Source organism: Pollachius pollachius (genome assembly GCF_949987615.1).
Source record: "Pollachius pollachius genome assembly, chromosome: 6".
Taxonomy (NCBI): domain Eukaryota; kingdom Metazoa; phylum Chordata; class Actinopteri; order Gadiformes; family Gadidae; genus Pollachius; species Pollachius pollachius.
The window spans coordinates 22,662,994-22,689,760 of record NC_136939.1 but is presented as its reverse complement, the minus strand read 5'-3'; the positions used below and the strand labels follow the sequence as shown (position 1 = coordinate 22,689,760).

The window sequence follows — 26,767 nt, the reverse complement described above, 5'->3', positions numbered from 1 at the left end:
GGACCTGAGCAAGAAAATCATCCAGAGAAATGTCCTCTGGTAGATTATGAATTTGGGCATATTTATGGCAAACAAAACTATGAATTTGCAGGTATTTAAAGAAGTGAATCTTGGGAAGGGAGAACAGTTCTGGGAGCTGCAAGAATGTGGTCAATATATAAGTCTTTGAATTGCTTGCTTCCAAGACTAGACCATATAGGAAATGTGCTATCAGATAAGGAGGGCAGAAAAACATGGTTCGCGGGCAGAAAAACATGGTTCGCAGCCAGGGGAGCTGAAGTAGGAAAAAATGCTATGCCTTAATTGTGTGTAAATTGGTTTCAAATTCTTAAGGAGTTTTTTAAATTATATTTCTGACATATGGAGAGGTTGAGCAGTTGATGGGAGAGTGATGTCAACGACACCGGCTTAGAGGCAAGAGACTCCATAAAAAATCCTGTTGCATACATTCTAAGCAAGATGTAAAATTGTCATGAAAGAGATCTTTGGATTTACTAGTAACTTTAATTCCAAGGTATGTGAAACTATTATGAGAAACTAAGGTCTTTTAGCCTGATATAAGACTATAGGCTTTTAGTGTGGCAAGTGTAGCAGGAATGGATACAGCTAAGTCTGAAATGTACAGAAGAAGATCATCCGCATAAAGTGAGACCCTTTGTTCAGAGCTTTTCTTGCCTATTCCAGTCATTTGAGTGTTAGAGCGAAGGGCTATTGCAAGGGCTCAATAGCAATGGAGAATAAAGGGGGGCTAAGTGGGAAACCCTGCCTAGTGGACCTATGTAGAGGGAAGTAATAAACTTTCCGCCGAAGCTAAATTTTCCCACAGTATGGAAGAGATAGCCCCACTCCACGTGATCACAGGCCTTTCAGCATCCAGTGATATCACTGCTACTGAAACTGGGGTGGTAGATTTGTTATAAATTGTGTTGAATAATCCCCTTAAATTAAAATAGGAATTTCTATTTCTAATGAAACCGGTTTGATCCGGGGAAATGACAGTCAGTGTTACAGCCTCAAGACGCAGAGCAAAGAGTTTAGATAATAATTTAAAATCTACATTTAGCAAGCTGATGGGACGAAATGAGACGCAGGAGAGTGGATCCTTATTCTTGATCAAAATAAGGGATATTGAGGCCTGGTTAAGAGTCTCTGGTAATTTGAGAGAATCAAATGAGTCGTTAAACATGTCAATTAGAATTGGGGCTAGTTTATGTATAAACTTCTTGTAAAATTCTGCAGAATAGCCATCTGGTCCAGGGCATTGCCCTCATTGCATTGATTTAGCTGCTGCAGGGAGTTCTTCAACAGTTATGTTTTTCTCCAAAGCCTCTATATAGTTGGAGTGAACAGTAGAGATCTTAAGGGAATTAAAGAAGGTATCTAAGTGTGAAAAATTATGTGTGTGTTTTTAGATGTATATAATGTCTTGTAAAAATCTTTAAATTCATCATTAATTTTCTTAGGATCAACTGTTAAGCCTGCGGCTGTTCGAATTTGTGGTATTTGATGAGATGCTAGTCTGTCGTAGTTGAAAAGCAAGCAATTTGCTTGCTTTTCTGTTTTTTGTTTATCTGGATTTCAGTAACATTTTCATTGTACGATCCGTGGCTATAATATTAAACTCAGTTTGCAAGGAGAGGCGTTCTTTATACAAATCTGGAGAGGGAGATGTGGCATCAATTGTGTCGGTTTGTTAATTCGATGACTTTTTTCTTGTTTATTTTCCCCTCATAGCCACTGTAGGAAATTATTTCACTGGTTATATATGGCCTCCCACAGCACTGAAGGGGAAACATCTGGAGTCTTATTTACACTGAGGAAAGAAGTCTATTTGTTTTGAAATGCATTCCACAAAGTCCTCATTTGAAAGTAAACGATTATTGAAACGCCATGGACCGTTTTTATTTAGTCCATCAAAATGAACGTCCATAGTTACTGGGGCATGGTCAGATATTTCTATTGGGTTATACGAGATAGACTTAAAGGTCCCATGGCACGAAAATGTCACTTTATGAGGTTTTCTAACACTAATATGAGTTCCCCTAGCCTGCCTGTGGTCCTCCAGTGGCTAGAAATGATGTTAGGTGTGAAACGAGCGCTAGGTATCCTGCTCCGCCTTTGAAAAATGAAAACTCAGACGTTCTGATATCAAATTTGGCCCCAAAGGGGGCAATGAGCTACGACCGTGCCAGCGTCACATGTGTGTGTGTGAATATACACACACTGTAACGCAATTGTTGTACACTTCTTTGTTATTTGGATAACCGTTCTGCTGTTGGTGTTATGGCACATAACACGCAACATATGGTAAGGTTTGGTAAAGCTGCCTCTTCTGATCTCCCAGTTAATGACCTATGAGCGATAAGAGGCGATTCTGAAGTGTTGATTATGACATCATGATAGGGCTGAAGGAAGACTCATGGCCTGACCTCACAATATCAATATTATCAGGGACTTGGGTTGAAAGTGATGCTGATGATGACGACTTGTCGAGGCTGAAGAAACACTGCATTTTTTAAACCAAGTTATGAGGAATTTTTTTTAGGTCTACCCAATATATGTTAATGATCTAATAATTGATATTATGTTCATGAACACTCATACCTGCACGTTTACTCTGTTTGTTATAAACGGTTGAAAGTCCCAAGAGGAAGGAAGAGAGAGAGAGAGAGAGAGAGAGAGAGAGAGAGAGAGAGAGAGAGAGAGAGAGAGAGAGATGCCCTGTGTCAAATATCACATCAATAGTAACTTTTAACCATAGATCATGGGGCATGTTAAGATCAAATGAAACATCTGCTGCATAGTGGTTCTGTTGATTCCTGGTACAAACCATCACGGATGTATGATTGTGCATGGCTCCACCGTGTTCCTACTCCTTCTTGTCACAAGGGGGCAGTATAGGTTCAATCAATACAGCCACAGAAAGGATGTTATCGATTGTGGCACAGTATCTTCAACACTTTAGTGTAGGCATGTATGGTAATCAAAAAAAAAAACAACAGATGTGGGAAATAATGTTTCAAGTTAGGATATTTGGTGTGTGTGTGTGTGTGTGTGTGTGTGTATGTGTGTGTGTGTGTGTGTGTGTGTGTGTGTGTGTGTGTGTGTGTGTGTGTGTGTTTGTGTGTGTGTGTGTGTGTGTGTGTGTGTGTGTGTGTGTGTGTGTACAGGCTAAATGAAGAAAAGTAAACAAACATTAATTTAGATAGCAATATAGTCAGCTGCAAATATGACTTGACCCTAAACAAATTCTAACAAAAGGTTTCTCAGTGGATTACAGTAGTATAATATTTACTTATAAACATACTAACAGTTTACCAAAGTTTGATACCAAGAAAGGTCCCATTTTCAAAATGGCCGCCGTCAGGTCCCAAAGATTACCATTAGTCCTCCGTATTCCTCCTAGACCAGGAATACTGGTGCCTGATACATGTTTTGGCCATGTAATATTCAAATTTGCATATTTGCATGACAGATAAGTGATTACAAGTACAATTATATATTAAAACAATTGGTTACAAGCATATTCATGTGAAAAATAAGTACAATTTCCCTGAAGTAATTGCATATTTCTCCTTTCTCATATCGTCTTGCCTTGTGGTGGTGGTTTCTGTGGTTCATAACCATTCTTTTGATTCCAATTAAGAATAAATTCATTAGAACTGTCTGGTACTGTAAAATTTGTCAAAACAGGGCTGCCACGTGAAGGCTTTTTAATACTTTTCTTATTTATACATATCTTTTCTATTTTCTTCAGTTGTTTCCATTTATTATGGTTTATTTTTTTTATATTATCTTGCACTGTGACCTTCAAAACAAGACTGCCATTGCCTTGGTCCCATGGTCCTCTTTCCTTGCTTGATGTGGGAGCAGAAAGACATTTGCATAGGACTGGATGGTTGGTTCACCATTCTTTGGAATGCTGTCTGTTTGCCAACATTAAAAATGCAAGTTGTGTCACATCCTGTGAAGCGTGAAGAAACAGCAATTGGGACACAAGTCACTACCCAGGACTTGTTGACTTATTGACTTACTGATGTTGTACACTTTAGTGGCTTGTTTGGACTTGTCTGAACGGAAATAGAGGCCTCTATTGTTCGTCCCAGCATAAAAGAGGAGAAGAATGAGAAATCTATATCCTCTCCTATCAAGGATGTGGGCTGATGCTCTGAGGCCTCGACTGCGGCTTTGACAATGTCCATGTCTGCATCACCTAATGTATTGATAACACAATGCATCACAGGTTGTCAAAGACATTGCATTAACAAAGCCGAAGGCGAAGTCGATGTAGAGTTCAATGCAACCTCTGGCCAACAAAACCATCCAAGAAAGGGCTAGAATTAAAAAATGAGCTTTCAGCTTAGTTTTTTAGTTAAAATACGCCTATTAGTTTCTGACAACGCTAACCCCTACCAGGATGGCTTTACAAGGCCCAAAGCCTGGGCGACTAGTCTAGTACCAGGCCCCTCATTTGAGGAGGCTGCGATGCTGCAGAACAGCGCTTACACTCGTGAGAAGGCAGATTAGTCTGAGATCAGCTCTGCCCCCTCGGAGTCCAACGTGTGCTTCCATCCTGATAGTAAGATGGTCGCCCCTCATGCTTTCCTTCTTGCCCTAGGCGGAGGTGTTGTTGTAGGGTTTGTTCAGTCACAACGGTTTGCCCCAGGACAGGCCAAACATGATGCAACAAGCAGGATAAAACAAAAATGCCAAAACAGAGGATAGTCAAGGCTACATTACGCAAGGTACACAGGTGTTATGAGAATGGGTGTACTGCAGGCTGCATACTGTTGGAAACACCATACATGAAATAGATACATTTGAAGTGGCTTTACTTTCTGTATGGCTTTTTTTCTATCTGTTCTTCTTTCCCCAGACTCCATGGTTCCCGTGGTGTACCTGCACCTAGACAAGAAGCCAAACACCTATCAGGGCACCGGGGCATGCTCTCTACTGTCGGCTGGAGGCTCTCTTGCAGCCTTTCACTCTTCTCTGTATCTCTGTACCTCAGTATCTCTCTTTCTCGCTCTCTCTCGCTCTCGCTCTCTCTCTCTCTCTCTCTCTCTCTCTCTCTCTCTCTCTCTCTCTCTCTCTCTCAAAAAGGGAGGAACTGTTGTGGGAAAACGTATCCCAATAATTATATGAACTACTGAAAAAATCCAACGCGCAATGAATCTTGGGATACGTTGGGCCGTGAAGGATCCGGGGGGGGGGGGGGGGGGGGGGGGGGGGGGGGGGGGGGGGGGGGGCATTTCATTCCGTCTGTGCACAGCACCATCTCAACGAACAGGTGTGCGCCTGCAGCCAGTGGGGGCTCCAATATACCAATTCCCCACACAATGTTATGTATTTCATTGAAAAACACTTTGCGGCGCGTTTTTATTTTTTACTGCTCGTGGCGCCCCCCATGTGATTTTGCGCCCCCCACAAATATGGCGCCCCGGGCGGCTGCCTGGTTCGCCCGTGCCTAAAACCGCCACTGAGGGTCCCTACCATCCATGGACCTATAAATATATCGACCATCCTACGAAAGAAAGATTTGCGCCCGGGCCGCCGGTCGTCGTCGAAAGAACACACTTGAGAGTGGAGCGGAGGATTCAAAGGGTGTCCTCCGAGCTCATCCTCCACCATAAGGTGCATCCCGCGTTCAACACAGAAGTCGGCGCTAAACATAAATGTTGTTTTTTTGTAGTGTATTTTCTTTTCTTTTATTGTTATATTTAAATTATTTATTTATTTATATGTTTTTAGTTATTTAGTTTAGTTATTTAGTATTATTTAGTTTATTTGTTCGACTTTATTTATTAATTGTTTTAGAATCAGAATACTGCTCCACACTCCGGTCCGCTTGGGAGCGGCAGTGGGACACAGAGCTAGTCTACAGACCGCCCGTACAGCAGCAGAAGAATAAAAGAAGAAGAAGAAGAAGAAGAAGAGGATACGATACCCACCGTAGGGAACACCTTGCAGCTCCAGCCCTCCTCATAATCGATGCACACCTGTCAGGTGAGATCAACTCTTATCTACTGAACCTCTCTGTCTCTGGTCAGCAAAGTCCAGCTTCTGCTTTACAGCCTATAGCTTTTCTTTTCCGGTGTTTTAGACAGACTGACGTTATTGGAGCCGCCCCGCCGTACACTCGGCGGGGTTTTGGATAGTTTGTACCATCGACCTTGTTGGAAGATGTTTCCTCGTTTGTTGTTGGCTGAAAACACGCTCAGGAGGTGAGGAGCAGGAGAGCCTCAGCGACCCTGTGGACACTGGGTCTGTGGAAACGGTGGACCCTGGGTCTGTTGTCACTGGGTCTAATGTGGTGATCTGATTGCTTTGGATGTCCACCTGACATTCAGCATATGTTGACAGTAAAGTCTGGTGAATCCTGTGCTGCAACTTCAACCAGTCGGCACACCAAACATCCACCCCCGGTGGGTGATCTGTTGGGGAAGTCTAGCGGAGTCGTGGCTGATTTCGTTATCTCTTCATAATCTGTTGGCCTATTTGCCTTTTATGTTGTTCCGCCGGTCCTCTAGTAGTGAAGAGCTGATGGAGCAGGAAGATGTTCCCCGCTCAGTGAAACAGACTCGGCATTGTCTCCCTGCTCCGTTCATGTCTAACAAGCTGTCATCGAGATGAATATACTACAGTAATATGACGTGATCGTGCTACGGGCCAGTATGTAATAACTCCCGTCAAATACGCCCAGTCTAAAACACATCGCATGATTTGTCATTATCTGTCACAACAAACTCTCACAGTTTGTTGTGACAGATAATTGTATTATTTGTCACAACAAACTGTCAGTTTGTTGTGTTTCAAACTGACACAGCGAGAGAGGTGGATATACCCTCTTCAACCCTAGTTCAAGGTGCATTTAAGGTGTCTGAGGATGTGACGGTACTACAACTCTCTGGAGTCCGCTCAGTATGGCGGAGTAGAGTCCATGATGCCCTCTCACGTACAAGCCCAGGGTTTGGGTATACGTTATGCTGTCGTGCATAGCCGCCCCCTTTGTTAAACCAGGACAGGACCCCTCAGCTGCTCGGAACTTCAGGTCAATGATGCGGTCGTCCAAAGTTGTAAATGTATGATAGTAAGGAGATAAAATGGGGAAAATTCTGGAGAGCTGGGGAAGGCCATCATTGGAGGCTAGTGTCCTTGGGTTGCATGAAAGGCGCTTGAAATAAAATGTATTGTTATAATTGTTACTTGGTATTGAGATTGTGCGTGCACTTTCTGTGAAGGATGTTTTTGTGGCAGTTTATTTTGTTGCGGGGAAGGCGTCCGATACCCTGTGGAAGAGGGATTATTGTTTTAATTGGATAACTAAAGTTATTTCCGTTGTATAGTATGTATGAGTGGATAACAGGCCAACACAAGGTGTGTCATTGTTTATTAAATTGAATCCCTGGTGTAGGTCCTTGATTTTCAATTGCTGAAATGAGTGTGAAAAGTGAGAATGAAAAGTCTTTCCTTGGCGACAGGTTAAAGATGATGAGTTAATTCTTTATGGTAACCCTATAGCTTAGGTCTTTAAGTATCCAAGTGTCTAGGTTTGGTAAGATGAGTGGCTTACATGGATTGAACTAGTTTGAGGTGGCACAGGAAGTCACAGAGGCCGGAAACACAAACCACAAGAGCTGAGTTGACTTGAGAGACACTGGCTATCATGGAAGGAGGCCAGTTATTATTATAACACTTTTGCTTAGGTCTGGTGGGACTCTGACTCTGATAAGTCATTTAGCTTTTTATTGTTTAAACTCATATTTAGTGATTTTATTTTGGTTTTTATTAAATTATGATGAACTTCATGGACAAACCAAAGGTTGTATTGGAAGTAGGACAGACATAGTTCGAATAATATTAATGTAATATTTTGTCCTTTTGTTTAGGGATTTAAAAAAAAACAATTTCCCTCAGGTCCCTAATGCACTCATCCATAAATGTGCCACCTTTTGAATATCAAATGAGTTTTGAATATGAAACTAATTTATCTCTGTGCCTCCAGTTTAATAATTGGTGGAAATAAATATGAATTCACCGAGATTGGGGCTTGTCGGCCATCAGATTTTAGATTGGTAATCTAATCTAATTAGCAATCTTTCTTGTAAAGTATTTGGGTTAACATTTTAAATCCAGAATAGAGCACTTGGAATGGGAAATGAAAAGGAAAGTTCAGTGAATAATATAGTGCTTTTATGAATACATATATAGGACCAATATATATTGTGTTAACTAAATGGTAGTAAAACATATTTAGTATTCATTCTGAAACGGTGGCCTCTTAAGCTAACATATCTTGTGTTATAAGGGAACACTGTATTTCATTTTTACGTTGAAGGGACTTCCTAATGCTGTGACAATGGGCAATCCTCCCACTTATTAACTATTGATGCAGCATTGGAATTTCATGGGAATCTTGTAAAGCAAGCTAAATTCATCATCCCGTCGTCCAATCAGTCAGACGGACGCCACCTACCGTCCGTAGTCTGAGCGACTCCTCCCGTCCTCCCCCACAGTGGCAGCCATGAGCGAGCTGGAAGTGCCCATGGGGTCACCCACGCCGGCTGCCTCGGAGCAACAGCAGGCAGACGGGGGGGGGCATGGACTACCGGGACTGGGTGCGGCGCAGCTACCTGGAGCTGGTGAGCTCCAACCACCACTCGGTGCAGGCCCTGTCCTGGAGGAAGCTCTACCTGAGCCGGGCCAAGCTCAAGGCCTCCAGCCGGACCTCTGCGCTGCTGTCGGGCTTCGCCATGGTGAGTCCCCCGCGGCCCCCCGCAGGGCCCGATGACGCCAGCTGGACTGTATGCGGTCCTCTTTCTCTTTTTTTATTCGTTTTTAAGTGCCTGAGGCAGACGGGAAGGATGGAGTTAGAGAATAACTTCTATCCTTCTTCTAGCAGATAATCAGTTTTAAATGATTGCTCGAGCTCTGCTGCGTTAGTGTGCATGAGGGCATTTGTGTATTCGTGCTTAGAAACAATGTCACATAGCCCCCCCCCCCCCCCCCAATCTGTTACCAGGCTACTAAATATATGCGTTATTCTGGCTAGATTGTACTTCCAACTCTGAGTTGGGTCTTGTTAGAGAATGGAGAAGCCTCCCTTAAGGTGCCTCCACTCGCGCTCTGCTCTGCCTGACCTGGTGTCTCCGCAGGTGGCCATGGTGGAGGTTGAGCTGGACTTGAAGTACGACTACCCCCGGCCGCTGCTGGTGGCCTTCAGCGTGTGCACCACGGTGCTGGTGGCGGTGCACCTCTTCGCCCTGCTCATCAGCACCTGCATCCTCCCCAACGTGGAGGCGGTCAGCAACATCCACAACCTCAACTCGGTCAGCGAGTCCCCGCACGTGCGCATGCACGTGTACATCGAGCTGGCCTGGGGCTTCTCCACGGCGCTGGGCATCCTGCTCTTCCTGGCCGAGGTGGTGCTCCTGTGCTGGATGAAGTTCCTGCCGGTGGACGCCGTCCGGGCGGAGGCCGCCGTCAACTGCTGCCGGGTCCCCGACCCCGGTGGCGGCGGGGGGCCTACGGCCACCGCCGCCACCCCCGTTACCGCCGCCACCCCCGACAGCAGGGCGGCGGACGCCAGCGGCTGGCACGCCGCCCTGGCCTCCACCATCATCATGGTGCCCGTGGGGGTGGTCTTCATGGTGTTCGCTGTGCACTTCTACCGCTCGCTGGTGCGCCACAAGACGGAGCGCCACCACCAGGAGATCGAGGAGCTGCACAAGATCAAGGTGCAGCTGGACGGCCACGAGAGGGGCCTGCAGGTGGTGTGACTGCCGCCGCCACGCCCACGCCGGTGACGGCCACGCCCCCACGCTGGTGTTTACCTATCTGTTACTCTTCTTCTAGATGACCTTCGGTCTGGACTGTACTAGTCACTATCGGCACTTGGATTGTTTGAGAGATACTGCTTACAGTAGGAAAAAGCCATCAACTATTTATCAAGCAGAAGACGAGTCGTTGATCTGTGGAATGGACTGCGTCCCTAGTTTTGTTTCATGAGTTGATTTGGCTCGTTCTTGTGATTTACCTGTGCGTTGATTTACATTGCAGCATGTCGCAGAATCGAATGCTCTACGATGCTTTAAGACTAATGTTTGGTTATCTGTAGAGTGGAATCCCTTTTAAGGTGTCCTTCTGTGGCTTTTTAAGAACCACTTTAAAGACCGGCCATACCATGTTTGCAAGCCTGCCGTCATGTGACGGTCAATGTCTCACGAGGCTGGTCTCTAGTTCTTACTGCTCTCCACTAAGACTAAGAAAACTCCCAATCCCCCCCCCATACCATTGTGGCTTAGCCCAGACGAATGTACCGATTTTCTTTCATTTTTTTAAGACAAAGCTTTTTCACCGATATTTGGGGCTTACCAGGGTCCGTCTGTAGTAGGCAGACGGATCCTGGGACGGTAGGGGATGGATTTAGAATAAACTTTGAAACGAGTCGTTCCCATTTTAGTCACGGGACCTCAATGGGCTTGTAACAAATGTCTGTGTAGTGTCTAGTTACTTACGATAAAAAAAAAAATATGGTGATGCTCATCAATGCCAAAATGAGTTTTGTACTTTAAATATGCTTCTTTTCGTGTGTAACCTAAAACTTTACTGTTAAACTCAGAATACGTTTACTGTGTGATTAAGGCAGGTTTCTGGACCAAGACAGCTTGTATACTTTGGGTCAAACTGGTGTCCCACGCCACCCGAGATCGCCGACCAAAACTGTTGCCTTGACCTAACTGGCGGTGCCTGCAAAGTGTGTATTTGTGTATGCAAATTGTGTCACACGTTGCCATAATTTGTATGAGTGATTTTGTTCCTGCACTGGTCAATCCTGTTTTGACACAAAAAAAAAAACATCCTGCAACAAAGAGCTTAAGAATATGTCTTAATAAAAGTCACGGGTCTGCATTCTTCAGCTTGTTCCTGTTGCTTCCCTCACTCACTGCAAGGGTTGGCCTGGAGAGACGCAGAGTTCCTAATAGAGATAGACCGATATGTTTTTTTTCAGGGCCGATACCGATACCGATTACTAGTAGTCAAGGGGGCCGATAACCGATATTTGGAGCCGATATTAATTTACAGAAAAAGGGAAAAGATTGGCGTCAAAATTTTGAATAATACAAACTCCAACACTTAACTTCATTTATGAAGTTGTTTAATAAACACAACAGCTTATCAGATTTGCAACATAGCACAATTTAAACAAATAAATGTGTCACTAAAATTTTCCTGAACTGAACTGAAATATTAATTTTTTACTTATCTTTCTTTTAAGTTCAAACAAAAACAAAAAGTGCAGGGTGTGAAGTTAACTGAAAATTTAAATAAATAAATAGTTCACTAGTTAAACAGCCATTATTGCCACAGTTTTCTCTCAGACAGACGGTGCTTTGCTGTCAGTTTCTGCAGCTTCTCATGTGGCTTACACACACACACGCGCACACACACACACACACTATTCTCTAGCCATCCCCTCATCGTGCTTCCCTGCAATAAAACGAACTGAATTTTACTCTCTCTCACACACAAACACACACACACTTCTTACTTTTATCACTGACTATTTCCCTATCAATATTATCAGCAACCTTGTTTCAAGTGATTAAGCCGTTAAAAAACACTAAATAGCCTACAGCATCTTCACTTTAATAATCAATGTTTATCATAGGAACAGACAGCTGCTGCTAACGTATTGGGCCTCACAGTAACGTTAGTAGTCGTGGGTTGTAGAGTTTCGTTACAGTCTGCTGAGCGTCTACAGCCAGAGAAGGAGAAAGCGGACCGCTGGGCTAACGTTACGCTAAAAGCTAATCAGCCTTCACCTTAAAGCCTAAAGGGCTTGAGGGGCTCCGTGGTTACGCAGTTGGATAGCGCATTACGCAGTTGTAGAAGTATAACCACCGCTTAACGTGCTTCCCTGCAACAAAACGGGACTGAATTGAGTTTATTAAGTTTTTACTCTCACTCACACAGACTTCTACTATCACAGACTATTTCTATATTGATATTATCAACAAACCTTGTTTCGAGTGATAAACAGGCATGCCTGGACGCCGGACTGCGAGCAGAGCTGCCGCTTATGTTTATATAACGTCAATTGGCTCACAGTAATGTTACTAGTAGTTGTGAGTTGTAGAGGACTGGGATGTTTATTACAATTTCGGGAGAGTCTGCTGCCTTTACTTACCTCGAAACCAAACCACACAAAATCCTTTCTCCTCTCCGCCGTGTGTGTGAGCACTGTGCATGCACAGCTTTCACTGCTGATGGCTGTTACCCGTCGTGGCTCTGCGTGTAACCAGAGCGTGTAACCAATCAGATGGTGCTGTGGGTGGGACAATGCTGGAGAAAGCGTAGTGACAGCAGACAGAGACGCGCGGCTGCATCAGAGCCAAAATAGCCCAGTTTTAAATTGATCTCTTATCGGCCGTCGGATCAAAAAAAAGGCCGATATGCGTCAAAATGCCGAATATCGGCGCCGATAATCGGTCGATCCCTGGTTCCTAACGTGAGAAAGCACCCAGAGCTGAGCCACATAGAGAGCGGTGTGTCAGCAGTCCTGCTAGTCAATATCAGTGTAGTGTAAGTATACTGCAGAGTAAAGGCCTGGATTAATCCTGTGCATATCCTAGTTTAGAGCTTCCAACATGACAGCAACTAAGACGTATTTAAGTAAGGGAAAACATGAATTGGTGTTCAATGTCAGTGTTTCCCCCAGCAGTGTATGGTTAAGGCGGCCGCCTTAACAATAAGGCCCCGCCTTGACTACCAATGTATATAATAAATATTATGCATTAACAAGTACAAAACTCTCGTAGGGAAAGAAAACATACTTCAGTCAGGTACAAAAAAGAAAGCAAAATAATGCATTGGCAATACTGTTCACAACAATAGCCGAGCCATAAAGCTTTCTGAATGGAAGGAAACGGCGGCAACCGGTGGTTGTATATATTATAGCGATCTGAAACCCTCACCGAAGACTGGGCCATGAGACACCAATGTATAATTATGAACACAGGAAACGGTCCATGACAGTTGATCAGTCATATTTTTTACATTTGGCCATAAGGATGTTAGCTACTTGGTATATTTATAAAATGGAAGAGATAAAGAGTTGTGTGTTTCTTAAGGACCTAGCCTTCCCTGGTTCTTAATTTTGTGAACAGCTTCTTAGTTTGTTGTCTAGTAGTTCTTTCTACAGGCTAGCAGAGGGCAGACCGTTGGCACCCAGCAAAACCTGGAGTCATTAGGTGCTCACTTTTAAAAGTGTACTTTTAATATACAGTACAATTTGTTAGTCTCATCGTTTGAGAGTTGCAAGGAAAACAATTTCCACTAAATAACCTTGTTTAAAGGCGTGTAATTCATGCATGTCCTCGTCATTTAGTTATTTTCGACTCACTTAAACACTGTTCGTATGAAGTCTCTGGGGACTCTTGTCACATTTGATTATTGAAAAGCATTGACATATCATGTGAGTGGAAATGGTTTCAAATGTCAATCATGCCATGATCCAATTGTTTCCCTGGGGTTCATGGTCCCGCAACATGCACTATAGAGGATACCTAAGACAAATGGCCTTTAGTAACAGGTGCCCTCAAGCCAATCATAGCTGTTTCTTTATATGTCCTTACATACTGTTAAGGAGGTTCATCCAAGACATATTCAGCCCCCCCGAGAAGGCAATACAGTGCAGATCTTACTTGGATGGGAGTGCAAACCACAACAGAAACATTTTTATTTGAAATATAGTTGTTAATAATCTCCAAGTAGCTTTTATAAATAAGCCATACCTTTGAGGGTCTACATTGTTCTCTGGAAGGTAAAAAAAACGACTTGATTGTTGAAAAGCACTTGAAATGTCAAAGAGAAATCTGTCAACGTAGAACAAAACAAAGAAATGACGACATTGAAAGGCAACAGAAATACATAAGGCAGCCGCCCACCTCTCTGCTCACTTGAGACCTTGCCAACAACACTACTATTACTACTATAGTAATACCACGACTACCACTAATCCAAAAAAATACTCCTTCATCCAGGAACAGTCTGATATCAATAATAATTTTTTGCGCATCAGCATTTACTTTTCGCCGTTTCATCGGGTGTGTAAAAAATAAAGAAAAGATGATTTGAGGTGGGTGGGTTTGAATATGGTTGCCGTCATTTACTTGTGTCTTCAAACTGGTCTACAGTCGTCCAAATGGAAAATTCCCATCCCCCCGCCCCACTAAACAGTAGAAAAGTATTGTCTCAATTGCGGTTGGGAAAAGTCTTTAGCACAAAATCACTAAAAGAGAAAAAACACTTTGGAGTGTTAAAAAACATGTGACCATGCAAAGAAAGGTTAGAACTCATAAGGATTTAAACACGGAGCACAGATACTGCAGCTGTATTTGTGCCCAAAACAAAGTAACTATATTAATACCAATAATAATCATCATAGGTCTACTGGAGTGTAAAAAGCAAGATTATTCCCCACCAACTGCATCCAAAACCTTATGAATACAAGTCCTTCCAAGGAATTCTTCAACCCCGCCCCCCCTCGCTCTGTCCCTGGTGCTTAATGAATGGCAATACTTCCCCACTAATGCATACGCTCTAGTCTAGCTTCTTCAGTGGCTTCAATCATCTCCAAATGTCCTTCAAGGGGGGTATGCAAGTGTTGGCCTGGTGATGAACAGCAAAAACAAGACGACTCCATTTCCATCATAGCAAAAACCATCTAAATCCTCCCCCCCCCCAAAAACAGGGAAAACTCCACATGGGATGGAAAAAAACGAAAATACTGCCCATCCTGACTCCACATGGGGGGTAATACAAAAGGCTGGCGGCCGTCAGACCCGGAAGCTCTCCCCCATCCCGTCGATGTGGCGCAGGCGGAGGTACACGTCGGTGCCGATGCCCTGCATGGACTGGATAGAGAGGGACCCCCCCAGGTAGTCTGCGTAGGCCCGGGACGTGGGCAGCCCGAAGCCAAACCTGGGGAGACCGGGAGCTCCATCAGCACTATGTATTTTTTTGGGTATTTTATCCTTTGTTTTCCACTGCTGCTTGGCTGTTGTAACAAAGGGAAATTTTCCCCCTGGGAGATTAATAAAGTTCTCTCTCTCTCTCTCTCTCTCTCTCTCTCTCTCTCTCTCTCTCTCTCTCCGAGATGCTCTTGCACTTTTAAGATGGTGAATTCAAATGTGTGTCTCTGGTCGAGTCACAGAGGCATGGTTTTAGAAAAAATAAATAAATACTGATGGGCACTATGGGAGCAAGCGGGTGGCCTGGTGTCAGGATGTTTGATTGACGTACCCGGGTAACCCAAGGCTGCCAGTCTCAACTGACTCATGCAATAGCACGCATTTCACCCATAGAGGGCGAAATGAGTCCATTTATAAAACTTGCATTGAAGTCACAATTTGGACCAGGTTTCAATCCATATCACTGTAAATTACTAAAATAAGTTGATTTAGGGACGGTTGTCTTTTATTAAATAAAAACATATCCATCCATCCTATATAAATATTTGTCAACTTTCTAGGATATTATTCACTTAATAGGTATCCGTCGGTAACTTGTCCTAAGAATGTCACCGCCATGTCTGACTGTTGTTGTGTGCATCAGACCACACGGAGGAACTTTAACTTTAGCAGACCCTGTGACCCATAAGGACCGGCCTCCAGGGGGTGAGTTACCCGTGCATGGGGCCGGACTGGGGCCCGCTGTTGGTCATGGTGTTGAAGAGACTGCTCATGCGGGGGTCTTGGTTGCTCTCCTCTGCCGTGCTGAAGTGGTAGTCCATCACCTTGTCCTTGTTGGCGTGGGGGATGCCGCCGCCGCGGTCAGAGATCCTGGAGAGGGGAGGGGACCGAGTGAAGCCGGCAACACGCTACAAGGCTGACGACCCCTCAGCCGACGATATGAAGACCGGGCCGCGTCGCACATTTAACAACTGACGCTCTGATTCAGGTCATGGACAAGCAGCCTGCTTATTGTAGCCAGGATGAGCACGGTGCCCAGGAGCGCCATGGAGGCTCAACATAGATGGCCGCCGCCGATGTACGACCTGGTCCACTGATTCCGCTATTGAAACGGTTTTAAATGGAGACACTGGTTCACAGACATTGTCATCGCTCAGTGCTGCGTCAGCCACTAAAGGATCACTTCTGGATCGTCCCCAACTCCGGTCTTAGATATCAAACATGTTTGATATTTAGGACTGAAAGTCCAGACTGAACCGGGGCGGCTCCGACCGTCCTAAGCCACAGATTTCCATCCTACATCTAAAGGTGTGTTTGGTCGTTTTGCTGTACTTTGCTTATCCTATCCTTTCTTCTAGGATATTCTAAACCGTTCTAAAACTATCCATCCCCATTTATATTGGACAACTGGACAATTGAAAAAGGCCCCCATGTCTTGTCTGGGAGTTTCCCTGTTCTTCACCCAACTCACCTGATGACAAAGTCTATATCGTTGTTGGCAATGGTTACCATGACGTCAGGCACATTGTAAGGTGTGTCCAGGTGGCTCTCCATGGTGGATCTGTTTGGACAAACAGGTGATGGTCGTTGGGTTAATGAGAGGACAAGCACCACTCCAGCACATAAAGGCAAGATGAATAATGATCACAATTTGCAAATGGAATTAAACTACTGTTCAACAGTAAACCAGATGAATTGGGTGGGTTCAGCAGTGAAAACCTCAAGCTGAGGTAGCAACAGACCAACAGTGTGGTGTTAGAGTGCTTCTGGACAGTGTACGGCAACATAGGTAACGATCCAACACACACACACACACGGGGGGGGGGGGGGGGGGGGGGGGGGGGGGGGTTGCGACCTCACCTCATGGCGTTCTTGAGCAGCTCGGGCAGGATGTAGTCCAGGGGCAGGGGGATGAAGGGGAAGCGGGCGGCCACGTGGCCGTTGATCCGCACCCGGGGGGAGTTACCGTACTGGTGCTCGCACAGCCGCCTGGAGGGGGGCAGACTTTAGACCCCTTCTGCACACCACAACCGTTGACCAGTCGACATCACTGTCTAAATGAACGGGGGTCCGCTTCTTTTTTTATTCCTGACATTGAAAATGATGTGAAAACACTGTCCGTTGTCCTATGTGCTGTGCTAGTGTTGGCCCTGAGCCAAGCCATAATGGCCCAGAGCCAAGCCATAATGGCCCTGAGCCAAGCCATAATGGCCCTGAGCCAAGCCATAATGGCCCTGAGCCATTATGAGGTCTGTGCCTCTATCCCATCAGGCCAGTGAGTCATCAGAAATCTAAACCTTTATTTAAACACAACATTTACATCAGACATCGGTTCGATTAACTTCACAATGTTGCTTATCCATTTTAGTTATAAATACAGTGAGGAAGACCGGCCATCATTGTGTATGTTTTGTATAACGGCGTGTTAATGGAGACATGCTAAATTCCTTTGGGTTCTTCACCATTATGTGATTAACCACTGAGGCTCAAAAGTCTACTGAATATGAGAAGTCTAGAAAAATCGGACATCACAACCAGCCAAGTATTTCAACCATATCGTTCTTTCTTAAACATTTTCCTTTATTTCCTTAACTTATCTCCACTGTCGACAATGGGGGAGGAGAGCTACGGAGTCAACGTGACAGTCTTATCAACATGCGTTATCGCCCGTTATCAACAGGAGGCTAATGACAGCCATAATACCCCCGACATACCGCGTTTTACAGCACGGAAGGTCACCAGGGTTAACTAAACAAACACAGCACTCACCGCGCAAAATCCACCCACTTCTCTATGATTTTCTTCGGGGAGAGACGTCTGCATATGATGCCCACAAAGTCCGGCTGGATGACGCAGAAAAAGAAGACAGAAGAAAATAAACAGTGTGTAAACGCTGATTACCTCAAATCCTTTACAGCCTTGTTCTACCGTCAAAAGCAAATATTTGCTTTGAACAGTATCGTTTAAAGCAAGCACCCACATGCAATGGTAACAAGGTTACACAAGGGTTGTCCCAAAGGAAAAATAAAAAATGACATGGGGGCTTTCACAACGCCTCAAACCCTAGAGAGCACAGGCACAGTGGGAAGGCGAGAGCAGAAAATGGCTTCTCAATCCCCACGGAAAACACAACGTCTGACACACAATGGCCCTGACAAGCAGGCGCCCGCTACGTACGTTGTCCTCGTGGAGGGAGAGGTGGTGGGTGGCCAGCATCCGGATGCCCAGGCGGGAGCACAGAGTGGTGTCCAGGAAGCCCCGAACGATGGTCTCGTCCTGTGGGTAAAGCCACTGGTTCATCCTCTACCAACAACAAGACGGCCTCTCCACATATGGACCAGGGGTCTTTAAAAACGTTTTCTTCCCTTTCTTGTAAGTTATTCACACTTTTTTAATCCAAAAAACCCCAAAAAGATATAGAGTGGCGATGAAGATGTCGTTTTAGATAATGAACATAATAGCTCTTAGCTAGTTATAGAGAATGCATCGGGGCTCAACTTCTAGACACCATCCACTGCACCATGTGAAGTTCGATACATCAAGGGGAAATGATGCAATAGAGGACATTAAGCTGTATCGGCTCTGACAATGCATACAAGTAATGAGGACTAGTCCAGTCTGCAATGTGGACGTTTCAAAGGGCTGCCATTCTGGTTGACTGAGGTTAGTAATCGAGACCCCTCTGTTGATTCCAAGGCAACATTGAAGGAAAACACAAAACGTCAGCTTTCATTCCTCTGACTGAAATGTTTGTTTGCAGCCGTCAATGAATTCTCTGGGACCCTACATACCTCTATGTCTTCTGTATGACTACCCAATAAGACTACTTTATGAAACTGCTGCTTTTGCTACTCAGGATGGGTCCAAAACGCCCACATAGATTCACGAGTCTTTGCAAGACAGCCCCACCCGGAGTACCTCAACATGCTTCTGTTTGTCCAAACCATTGTAGAGCAATCACACAATGTGGGATTTTGGTTCCCGAATTCAGTTTCAAAATAAATACATTTTAAAATAGTTTATAAAATCTCCTCTTCCGCGCCATTTCCCCTTTAAAATCACAACAGGCAACACCTCGGTGTGTTTGCGATGGGGAACTGGTCCCTGGAGGTCCCCTACCTGGAGGTCCCGTACCTGGGGGTCCCGTACCTGGACGTGTTTACGACAGGGCTCTGGTCCCTGGAGGTCCCCTACCTGGATGTGTTTACGACAGGGCTCTGGTCCCTGGAGGTCCCCTACCTGGATGTGTTTACGACAGGGCTCTGGTCCCTGGAGGTCCCCTACCTGGATGTGTTTACGACAGGGCTCTGGTCCCTGGAGGTCCCCTACCTGGATGTGTTTACGACACTCCCTGAAGCCCTCGGCCAGCATCGTCACTACGTCCTTGTGGTCGTCCAGCAGCTGCTGCACCAGCTTACTGAAGCTGGCCTCCACCTCCTGGTCCTTGATCTGTTCAGAGGGACACAGCGGCCTCCAGTTCAACACATGCATCTCTCACGTGGCCATTTGCTGTGACCCTGGAATGAATGAACGCGTGTTAAATGTAGTGTATTAAGTAGTGTGTGCAAAGTTTGCATTTTAATTCTGTGAACCGAAACAAACTGGCTAATGGTACAAATTATTAAGTTAGTATTTAAAAAAAAAAAAGGATTTACAATTTTAAGTTAGTTGCCTTCAGAAAGATGTGATGGCGGTATATGTTTGTGTGACGTAACAATGTAAAATCTATTTCGCACATTTCAAAATGGTTCTGGAAATTTGCGGTGGAGTCGAAGCTGCAAGTGTTCAATGTCAACAACATTCTTCCTGCAGTTCCTCTTCCAGGCCGTCTCTTGTTCATGTTCGTCATTTGCCTTTCACAGTCCTGCTTAGCTGATTTACAAAGCAAATGTTTGATTGGATTTTTATTTGCTTTTAAGTCAGAAACCACAAGTTGGAATCAGGTGCATTATATTTTCCATACCGGGACACAGTTGGTAAAGTGAGTGTACAACTACTCAACGACTACATGTGACACCTCAAACAGTACAGCGCACGAAAGACTGCCCCAGAGAAAACAAAAGGGCATTGTGACAGGGGGCCTTGTTATCTGCCACATTCAATCACTGGATGCATCCATCGAGCCAGCCAATCACAGCTCAAACGGCAGATCATGTTCTGATTGTGGCAAGTTCAGGCCCTTTCTGATGTTACGTATCCAACATGCAGCATTAGCACAAAGTGAAGGACCCACCCTTCTCCCATCTCGCAATAAAGAAAAACTCAGGTGTTGAGTTCGAGAGGCTCCTGGGTATAAAATGAGGTTCACTGGGGAACACCGCAGACGGTTGAACCCGACACCTGACGCATCTCTGTGCAGTCCCGCCATTAGGTATTATCATAGCGCCGTGACTAATGCCTCTCCTTAGCCTACCCCTTCCTGTATATGACTACCCGATGGGAGGCCAGATTTGTACAGAATGTCAAAGAAAACCGTTGCAAGAGTTTGGGAATACAGCACGTTATTGCACAACAGACGAGCACATCTGTTGCGCAAGTCTGTTGTGCAATAATACCAAAATAAAACAGAAAGCAGTCCCCCATTAAGACCCATCAACAAGGAGGTGGTGGGAAGGGAAAGCCCCCATAAGACAGCTATCAGGCATGGAAACTTTTAGGGCAGGATATCACACCACGGCCGCTGGATCGACCCACTTTGTTTTGCTAGACAGTCCAGGATCTAGGGCTGGCAAGTTCTGATCGGTTGGTGGATGGACATGCACTTGTTGGACCACGGTCTCCCCGGTGGTAGAGTCCCAAAGCAGGCCATGTGCTCAACACCCTTGAGCGACTGGCTCCTGGAAAGTTCAGCGTGTGGAGTCAGTGCGACCGCACGTGTCAGGACTCGGTTACTCAGTTATAAATACACCCTCACAAAGCCCTGAACTTGAACATGGCTCTACATTGCTACTTCGGGTGTATGCAAGAGAATGTGTTTGTGTGGGTGTTTGTTTGTGTTCGTAGTGATGGGTATCATTAAGGTGTTTACGGTAATACTTATTTTATCAACACTGCTAATTGATCCGGTAGCTTATTGGTACTCTTGTCGGTTCTTTATGTTGATTTTGACAGAGTGTCAATCGATTTTACCCTAAAAATCTAATAAATAAAATATAATGGATTATGAGGGCTTAAATTTCATCTTTCAAAATGGGGGGGAATTCCCCCCTCAAGAGCTCTGCATAGGGGGAATTTTTTAAGTTTGGGGGGATACTACTTGCGAGCTTAATTAGTCTTACATTTGGCCCCCCAACACTAATTTAAGGGATTCTCTTCATTAAATTCCTTAAACAAATTTCCTCATGTGCTATTATTTTAACTGGCGTGTACTGTACTCTAAGTCTTCTGCTTTATCTTTGCTCAGTTGAAAAATTAGGAAAAGAAGAAATCAAACACTTTGTTTTCAATGAATTCATTAACTTTGAATCCTTTTACATACATGCTGACTTCTTTTCTGAACTATTTACAGTCCTATTAGTTTCTCCCTCTCCTCTCTTAGTCACATCCTCATGGTACATCAGTATCCTTTCTTTTTGTAGCTCCTTTTCCTTGCCTCGATCCTTTAATCTTTCCCTGTCCTCCGTCTCCTCCCACTTGGTAACTGCTGTCAAAATCAAACTTCTGTCGATCAGGGCCAAGCTCAGAAATAAGCCTCAGATTGCAGTGGTGTGTATCATTCATAGAATTTATTCTTGATCCTGTTTTTTGTTCTGAATCCGGGTTCACATGAGACACCGGCAACTGTCACGCAATCACATCATTTGCGCTACCGTTTGAGTCTGATTCACATGCTCTTTTCGGAGGGGTAGAAACCTCAGAAATTGTAGAGGTATGTTTAAGCCAGCGGTCCATTTTTGCATTAGCCTACTGAAGGCTCATAGCGATCAAAATAATTGGCAAGAACAGCACATGGGTCTTGTACAACTTTTGAGAGGGAGAGCGAGAAAGAGCAAGCGCGAAGGGGCTCCGCGTTCGTGTGTGTTTGTCGCCAGATCAGAGATTGTACAGAGGACACATGCACCACTGAAATCGGAAGATGGTTCGTCAAGTGAAATCAATAGACCCGAATTCACAAACATTTATCAGACAACAAACTGAAATTTGTGCTGGACTATCCCGCATTATGTTGGCCGGAGTTGCGGGATTTGAAAGAAATATGCGCAATGCCCGCATCCCGTGCTGAAATTTAAGCCCTGGATTATTATTCATTAAACTATCCCGAGACTATGTTAATGTAAATTCATTGTTCTAATAAATGTCAGGTTAACAGCAATAAATAAGAGACCTGTGTGCGTGCGTTTGCCTCTGCGAGTGTGTATGTTTATCTCACCAAGGGAAAGTCGCTGAGCATGTGGTAGGCCCGGATGTAGAGTTCGTGCTGTAGGAGAGAAGACAGGGGGGTTAAGGTTGGAATGCCATTCACTCATTGGCTGTCAGTTGCCTCACATGTCCCAGACGCAAACAAACAGTGGTGGAAGAAGAACAGTGGGACCCCTCTCTCGGAGTATTGAGATGTTCCTTTGAACCTGGGATATCATATTTCTCCATAACCCCTAGGAACTCCTAGGCACACACACACACACACACACACACACACACACACACACACACACACACACACACACACACACACACACACACACACACACACACACACACACACACACACGATCTATTTGGGGTCCATTTACAACAAGGCTTGTTATGGACCGCATCATAAGGGCTGCACTCAGCAGGGCGGGAGGGAAAAAGGAAGTAGGTAAAAGTTCACACAGGAGGCGCTTAGTGGGTTATGCAAGCAGCAGAGCAGTTTGTGAGAAGAGAGGACAAAGATCCAGCCCACTGGCCCAAGACAAATCTGACAGAGCTTGAAACTGGGCCTGTACAATTGGTTTCACCTGCAGCAATGATTACCAACACAAGACACAGACTACAAACAGAGATGCTACAACAGAAGTAGTTAAATACTAGAAAACTAGTAGAAAAATACTACACTATTAATACTGCACCGAGCACCTGACTGGGAAAAAAAAGAAATGAAAACTCAAGAAAAATTAGATTCAATAGACAGGCTTCTACTGAACCGTACATATTATTCATTCATTAAAATTCCTCAGCCTACTTATAATTGATTAATGGTGGTCATGTTTACTAATGGTGTTCATTTTAACTAAGTCAAAGGTGTTCATTTTAACTAAGGTATTCATTCATACATTTTGTAATATGGTTAAGGTTAACCCAAACCCACCAACCAAAAGCCTAAACATCACCTAACTCCTATGCTAATGCTAAATGATATGGCTTATTACTGCTTTTACTAATGTTAGTTAATGTACCCTTAGTACCAAGTGTTATCTTTACATTCTTGCACACAATCAAATTTTTTATATTTTAAGAGGCCGATGCAACAAGAAGCTTCCATGTCACAAAAAGGCATAATTAAGTAACATGCTCAATGTGACTCTTTGTATCAGACAGTATTGTGATGTTAATACAGCTACTTTTCAGTCGGACTTCGGCGCTATGTACGATACCATTTATTTTCATGAGTGCCTCTCTAAGGGTTATGAATAATGAAAACAAGCTGTCCTCTTGATGTCAACACTCTGGCTCAACATGTGCTATAGCTGTGGCGTTCTGCCAGTTGAAACACAGCTTGGCTATGCACTTTCCATTAGAAATCGGGCCCTGCTTGAAGTTGTGTCTGTGTCTGGAACTGATGACACAACAATACTCACTTGAATTGCCTATTTGGTTGTATATTATAGCCTACCATGAAGTCGGATTGATTCCTTTAAGATTCGTTTAATATATTTGGGTCGTTTCAGACGAACGTCGACACATACAATGATATCCGCCATGATTAATTATGATTGACGTTAAATATTCCCCCCCCCCTTCCTAGTCTCCTTAGCTCATTGAGAGCTGATGTATTTTATATTAGTCCTGTTTACACATTGGACAATGTTTCACATATATTCCCCTGAGTGCCACTCGATGTCCTTGATACAAGGAAGAAAACGTGATGAATATTGATATGTCTGAAATATTGTCCAATGTCCAGCCTTTACACAACAAGACAAAATACGTCCCATTTCAACAAGCCATTTTGTTTTGAAGGATAATATTGTCAAGCTAGCATCGCCGCGGTGGACTTCTTTTAAACCTTCATCTCCCTTTTAAATAAGGCGCATATATTTAAATAATAAATAATACATTTTCAAGCTTTTGAGAACACTAGCGATACTCTTTGTGCATGGCGCTGCGTCTCATACACAAGGACAGGTCTATAGTCCTACAACTTGAGAGACAAAGTCTCCCTCCGAACAGCCACCATTGCCGACGTCCCCGCAGCCCGCTGAGAGGTCGGGGGGTCCGCTGAGAGGCCGGGGGGTCCGCTGAGAGGTCGGGGGGCCCGCTTTGGTCAGACCATCGAGGCGGCCCATCCTGGGCGCTGTACTACTGCTGGTGGAAAGCGGTAATCAGCAAGCCACAGTCGGACAAAAGGGCCAATAGAAAAACGGCCTGACCTAGTCTCCTAAATCAGACTTTTGATAGAGCGTTCGATTTTGGAAGCTTCCAATTAGTTTAGACCAATCATGTTCCTGGGGGGCGGAGATCTGTGCGCCTCACACGGAACGGGTCTTGACTGGAAACCAGCCGACCGGCGGAACCCCATGTGAACGAGGCTGGCCGACCCTCGGTCGGAAGGGACTAGAAAGCCGTCGAAACAGGGCACAAAGTCTGGGACAGAAGTCCGGATTCAGGAACGCAGAGTCCCTCCTGGTTTCCCGCGTGGTTACGGATATGTATCACCAAAGATCGTTCAGGTGAGCTATTCTTTCAGCTATTTGTATTTCTACAGTCTACCAATCTACACTGTGTTGATTCAACACATTTAAAGTGTTTGCTACTACTAGCTGAGTTTGTGTGAGTCAACTTAGACACTTACCGATACCTGCCTCAAGCAACGGGATACATACATACATAGTCTAATAAAAGATGAGCTCAAATCTGGGTGAGAGGGGCCTCTCTCTCTCTCTCTCTCTCTCTCTCTCTCTCTCTCTCTCTCTCTCTCTCTCTCTCTCTCTCTCTCTCTCTCTCTCTCTCTCTCTCTCTCTCTCTCTCTCTCTCTCTCTCTTCATTCAATTCCTTTTTTAACTTCTAGATAAGGCCTTCAAAAACGCCTGTCAAGCTCATATTGGCAAAGTGCCTGTCAATCCCCATTTAAACTCAACTAAACTTTAGCTCACATTGAAACCAAGCCACTAGGGATTAGCAGGGTGTGTGGCCTCGTGGGTACGAGTGGCGGCAGACTCACCACTTGGAGGATGGTGGGGTTGCAGCCGATGATAAAGGGCAGACTGCGGAAACCTTTGATCCGATGGGCGATGCGCACCGGCAGCTCCTTGTGCAAGTACTTGGCACTGCTCTGTGATCACACACACACACACACACACACACACACACACACACACACACACACACACACACACACACACACACACACACACACGCACACGCACACACACACACACACACACACGTCATAATGACATTTAATCAGTCTGTGATCAGATCGGGTTATTTGGTAGTTTATCCTGAACAGCAGTGGGTTTACCAGGATGTGTTGTCCATCAGGTGATTTCCCAGCATACAACAGTGTGGCTGGCATCAGACGAACAGAGGCCTGGGGAGAGAGAGCAAGTTATGGAACACGTCCTAGAGGGCTAAGACAATGAGGGTTGGGGGGAGGAATGACATATCTATATATACACATCTTTAACAGATAGACGGATTTCGTAAATAATGCATATATTTTATGTGTTCTGCCTCTTTGAATCTCTTTGAATGTGCGCGCGCACACACACACACACACACAGATTGAGAAAAGTCATAGATGGAGAGGGTTAACTACTTAACTCGTGCAGGCTGTCATAACATAAAAACAAAAGAAGAAAGAACACCAGCAGAGGGTCGCAGGCCTAGGGTGGTGGATGTCACCTATCCAGCCTGTCGATGTGACCCCTCTTTGATCCCCCCCTGCTGCTAACAGTTAGCGGTAGCTCGTACAGCTAGGTAGCAGCATGCTGACCACTGTGTCCTCACTTCAGGCACCAGCTGACGCACGGAGCGCTGCTCACCTTCTCTGCGGAGATGTCAATTGCAGACTGGTTGTAAAATGAGGTGACCGTCTTGGACCTTTCCCTCGCCATCTCCGAGTACCCCTGCATGGAGGACGTGGAGCGGAACCTAACGATGTCTGGAGCGGTTGTTTTGGCCAGTGGCAGCAGCGGAAGCCTGCTCATCCCCGGGCCGGACCGAGAGGCACCCCGGCCCAGCAGCTCCACCGTCCCGATGACCGTCCGACGCATCGTGCGGCAGCTTTGTGTACTGGACCGTCCTGTTTCAAAGGTCTATCAAGGGTCTATCAAAGGTCTAGGAGGCCATGGGGCTCAAGTTGTAGTCGTGCACAAAGGCACGGCGCTCAGTACTGTACTCGGACAGGGTACAGGAGGTTGCAGAAAGGGCTTTATGCACGTTGACCAGTAGGGAAGGGATTCTGCTGAAGGACATCGCAGTTCAGCCAATCACGTGTGGAGGGGTGGGGCCTCGCCCCACCCCTCCACACGCGAAGCGCAGCGGGGTGACGTCATCACGTACATCGATCTGTGTTGTGTGTTTGTTGTTTGCAGACATATTCATATTATTATACCTACATATTTTCACGGTCTTATTTACAGTTAATAATT

The 26,767-nt window shown here is 45.0% G+C and overlaps 2 protein-coding genes across 2 annotated transcripts; one reads left to right on the top strand and one right to left on the bottom strand.

Annotated features, from left to right (window-relative positions):
• Nucleotides 1-8,524: 8,524 nt before the first annotated feature.
• On the top strand, nt 8,525-10,916 carry orai2 (ORAI calcium release-activated calcium modulator 2; the record flags this gene model as incomplete). Its single annotated transcript, XM_079738872.1, is given in 3 exon segments — nt 8,525-8,590; nt 8,592-8,756; nt 9,156-10,916. Coding segments are annotated over 3 exon segments (855 nt in total). The 3' UTR covers nt 9,780-10,916.
• A 2,699-nt stretch (nt 10,917-13,615) lies between these two features.
• bckdk (branched chain ketoacid dehydrogenase kinase) lies at nt 13,616-26,511 on the bottom strand. Its single transcript, XM_079737627.1, has 11 exons — nt 26,159-26,511; nt 25,636-25,704; nt 25,336-25,446; nt 22,345-22,392; nt 19,305-19,424; nt 18,153-18,251; nt 17,745-17,818; nt 16,836-16,964; nt 16,447-16,536; nt 15,690-15,845; nt 13,616-14,985 (listed from the first exon to the last, which is right to left on the bottom strand). Exons 1-11 carry the CDS (start codon nt 26,387-26,389, stop codon nt 14,841-14,843), a joined length of 1,272 nt encoding a protein of 423 aa, XP_079593753.1. The 5' UTR covers nt 26,390-26,511; the 3' UTR covers nt 13,616-14,840.
• Between the last annotated feature and the right edge of the window lie 256 nt (nt 26,512-26,767).

Coding starts and splice junctions, on each gene's coding strand:
- bckdk (XM_079737627.1), bottom strand. CDS start 26,389: ATGCGTCGGACGGTCATCGGGACGGTGGAGCTGCTGGGCCGGGGTGCC. Junction 25,447..25,635: donor CTGATGGACAACACATCCTG/GTAAACCCACTG, acceptor GTGTGATCACAG/AGCAGTGCCAAGTACTTGCA. Junction 22,393..25,335: donor ACCCCACCATCCTCCAAGTG/GTGAGTCTGCCG, acceptor TCTCTCCTACAG/CACGAACTCTACATCCGGGC.